This window comes from Dendrobium catenatum, unplaced genomic scaffold, assembly GCF_001605985.2.
Source record: "Dendrobium catenatum unplaced genomic scaffold, ASM160598v2 fragScaff_scaffold_723, whole genome shotgun sequence".
In the NCBI taxonomy this organism is placed as follows: Eukaryota; Viridiplantae; Streptophyta; class Magnoliopsida; order Asparagales; family Orchidaceae; genus Dendrobium; species Dendrobium catenatum.
The window spans coordinates 42,696-46,455 of NW_021319185.1; the positions used below are offsets into that span (position 1 = coordinate 42,696).

The 3,760-nt window shown below is 37.8% G+C and overlaps 1 protein-coding gene across 1 annotated transcript; it reads left to right on the top strand.

Moving 5' to 3' along the window:
* The first annotated feature begins 445 nt into the window (after window positions 1-445).
* On the top strand, window positions 446-1,746 carry LOC110098087 (pentatricopeptide repeat-containing protein At4g36680, mitochondrial-like). Its single transcript, XM_020824799.2, has one exon. It carries the CDS (start codon window positions 473-475, stop codon window positions 1,652-1,654), a length of 1,182 nt encoding a protein of 393 aa, XP_020680458.1. The 5' UTR covers window positions 446-472; the 3' UTR covers window positions 1,655-1,746.
* Window positions 1,747-3,760: the final 2,014 nt, after the last annotated feature.

The following is a 3,760-nucleotide window of genomic DNA, read 5'->3' on the forward strand; positions in this document are numbered from 1 at the left end:
TCTTGGCAATAACAAGAAATACCATTATGTGAAAACCAATACCGAGCAATACTGAGTTTTGCTAGAAACTCGGTATTGGTCTTCACAGAGCGGTATTTCTAGTTATTGCCAAGCAATACCTAGCAATACAGAGAAATACGGGAACATAGCAATCCTGGGTTCCGGTTCGAGTAGGATCATCGGGCTGCGGTAAAGAATGAGAACACGTTGCGACATATTATTGACGTCCGAATATAGAACTACGTCAGATCACCTGACCTAATAATTATTCTTCACTCAATTGGGGGTTTTTATTTTTAATTTATAATTATATTTTTTAACCTTTAAATATCTAATTATCATAAATCCTGAAATACTCCCACCCCACTGCCTAATTATGTTCGGCTAGCAACTAAAACAACAAAAACAGAAAAATGGCGATCTACTCCCCGTCCTGCGGCGGCTAGCAACTAAAACAACAAAAAACAGAAAAATGGCGATCTACTCCGCCTCCTGCGGCTCCCGCAGCCCTCCCGTAATCCGCCTTCTCGTTCTCCGCCTCTCGACCGCCGTTTCTATTCCTTCCTCCGCCTCCTCTTCTCCTCCTCCTCCCTCCTCCTCTCCTTCCAACTCCCATTGCCTCAACGACCACGATCCCATCAAAACCCTACCCCTCCCCAAACTCTCTTCCACCTCCACCTCCGGCCGCTTCGCTGTCGAGCTAGCCGCCCGCCGACTCTCCCGCATCAAATTCCGCGAATCCAACCCCACCGTCTCCCATGAATCCTTTCTCTCTACCGTCATCCTCTCTTACGGATCCGCCCACAAACTCGACCGCGCCATCGCCATCTTCGAAGAAATCCCCCGCCTCTGTTCTGCCCCTCCCACGACCCTCTCCTTCAACGCCCTCCTATCCTCCGCCATCCGAGCCAGGCAGCACACCCAGGTACCGCATCTCTTCTCGCTTCTATCCCAAAAGCACAAAATTTCCCCCGACCGGTTCTCTTACGGCGTTCTCATCAAATCTCTCTGCCTCTCCGGTAATGTTGAGAACGCCTTGGATATCATAAAGGAGATGGAGGAGAAGTGTGTGGAGGTCACAACTGTGATCTACACCACTCTTATCAGCGCTTTCTACAAAGATGGGAAGCGGGAGAGGGCTGAGGAACTCTGGAATGAGATGGTAGAGAAGGGCAAAGATCCAGATTTGACCTCTTATAATGTGAAGATCATGCACCAAGCGCTCGATGGCAAGGTCGAGCAAGTTCTTGAGAGCATATCGGAGTTGAAGGCCGCTGGATTGAAGCCCGATAGGATCACGTATAACTATCTCATGACTTGCTATTCTAAGAATGGGCGGTATGAGGATGTGAAGCAGGTCTATGAAGAACTGAAGAGCAGTGGCTATGCTCCGAATTCTACAACGTTTAAGGTTATGATGAATCTCTTGTGTGAAAGTGGAGATTTTGAAGCTGGATTTGATGTTTTTATGGAGAGCATGAAGCATGAGAAGATCCCTGATTCCGTGACAGTGAGGGCTTTGGTGGTGGGATTGGCGAAGAAGGCCAAGTTGGAGGAAGCGAAGATGGTGATAAGGGCGATGAGGGAGAGGTTTCCGGTGGATATGGTGGGTGAGTGGAAGATTGTTGGGAAAGAGCTTGGTTTGGATATATAGATGAGAAAGGGCTTCTGAAACTTGAGAGGCAATTTCTAGTTAAATTGTTTTGTAGAGCTGATGTTTATTGAAAATAATGCCTCTTTTTAGAACATTTTTTTCTTCAAATCTTTGAATCATCTTGTCGAGTGGTATTTCAATCTGATATTCTATCACCTTATATAACTTATAAGTCAAATATATTTATTAGTACATATAAATGTAAAATTTTAGTTTTATTGGACTATAACATATCTATAATTTTAAATATGTATCTGAAAATATCATAAATAAAGTCATGGTGAAAAAAATAGAATTATAATTTCAATATCTACCTATTAAACTGATTGAAAAAACATTATTTATTCTCATTATTCTATGATGCTATCTTAAATGTTTATTCTCTTTTACGATGAAAAATATCTTATCCAATATTTTTAAAATTTGAAATTTTTAAAAAGATCTCTCTCTCTCTAAGTCTAGAAAGAGTAATACTACATGCTCTATCTTATAAAAGTCTAATCTTTTAGAGTTAGTTGGATCTTTTTCTTGCTTTTTAGCTACTTTGGTGTTAACTCACCAAGTTTTTTATTTTTTCTTAAAGTTATGAGTAGAGCATCATTTTATTTTTTTATTATTAAATCACAAAAATTGAAAAAGAGTTTTGGAGGAAAATTTCTCTCTTTTCTGAACTTGTGGATTTTAATAATTGCATTTTTAATGCAGGTTTACTAGAGCTACTTCACTATGGCCTCTCTTATAGTTGATATACTTAGCAATTGCAGAATCCTATTAGCTTTCTGCTTGGTCGAGCTCTTTGTAATGCACTTTGGTTACACTCTAAGCTTTTTTCTCATTACAAAATCCTCATTCCTCAGTCATCTAATCACTTTCTTATCCTCTTTTATGTTGATGCCCTATCTTACTCTAGAAGATGATGTATATACCAAAAAGAATTTATTTCATTGTCCTAACTTTTTGGAGGTTATGCATAATGTTGGAACAATTCATGTTAAGAGAGACCCCTCAATTTGCTTTCTATAATATGCTCAATGATGCTAAACTTGTTTGAAAGCTGGCAACTAGAATTATTCATCTTACATATCTAACAACTTTAATATGCTTAAAGCCACACATAGTTCCATCTTTGTTAACTTGGAATCTCACCCTCTTTACAATACCCTCCTCGGTTGTGTTCATCAAAATCAACATGAGTTAATGGAAGCTATCAAATATTAGAATAGTTGGATCAAACAAAGAGCTAAGTGCTCTTAGCTCATAGAGGTGAAGATGACTTTAAATTTCTATTCCATAAAATCAAAAGAAAAGATAAGTATAACCAGATCTGAGAAATCTATAAGCTTACTGCCCCTATTTATTCTACTCAATGAATTTCTCAAGAAGCTATCCAATAATTTTATGCCCTTTTTAATGGAGAAGATCTACCAAATAATCAAAATCATGTATCCCCCTCCCCATTGGGCCTTCTTTTTCTATGGATGAGCAATATAATATTGTGATTGATTTTTTCAATGATGATAATAAGAAGACAAACTTTGATATTGGGAATTATAATGCTCTAGGTCCTGGTGATTTTACCTCTTAATTCTTCAGAGATACTTGGCCTCTTAGTGGTAGCAATTTTATTAACGCTATTAGATACTTTTTTGCCAATGCAAACATGTTAGATTTTGTGAATCATTCTACCATCATTATGATTACCAAGACTCTAGGCTCTTAGAGTCATACTAAATATAAATCTATTTTCTTATTAAACATTACTTATAAGATAATTGCTAAGTTGCGAGCAACTAGAATCAAGACATTACTCCCTAAACTCATATATTGGTCTCAATATGCTTTCATTTCTAAGAGAGACATTGCAAACAACATCATCTTGGCTAATAAAATTCAAAGAGGGTTAAATTATGTTACTTCAACTAAATTCTTTTGTGCTAAAATTTACCCTAAAAAAGTTTTTGATAACATCAATAAACCTTTCCTCTGCAACAAACTCATTGATCTTTACTTCCCATCCACCTTTGTGAATTGGATCAAATCTTGTAGGTATTTGGTCCACTTATATGTCATTATAAATGGGAAACTCAATGGTTTCTTTTAGTTCTA

Excerpts from the sequence above, each read along its gene's own strand:
- LOC110098087 (XM_020824799.2), top strand. The coding sequence starts at position 473 with ATGGCGATCTACTCCGCCTCCTGCGGCTCCCGCAGCCCTCCCGTAATC.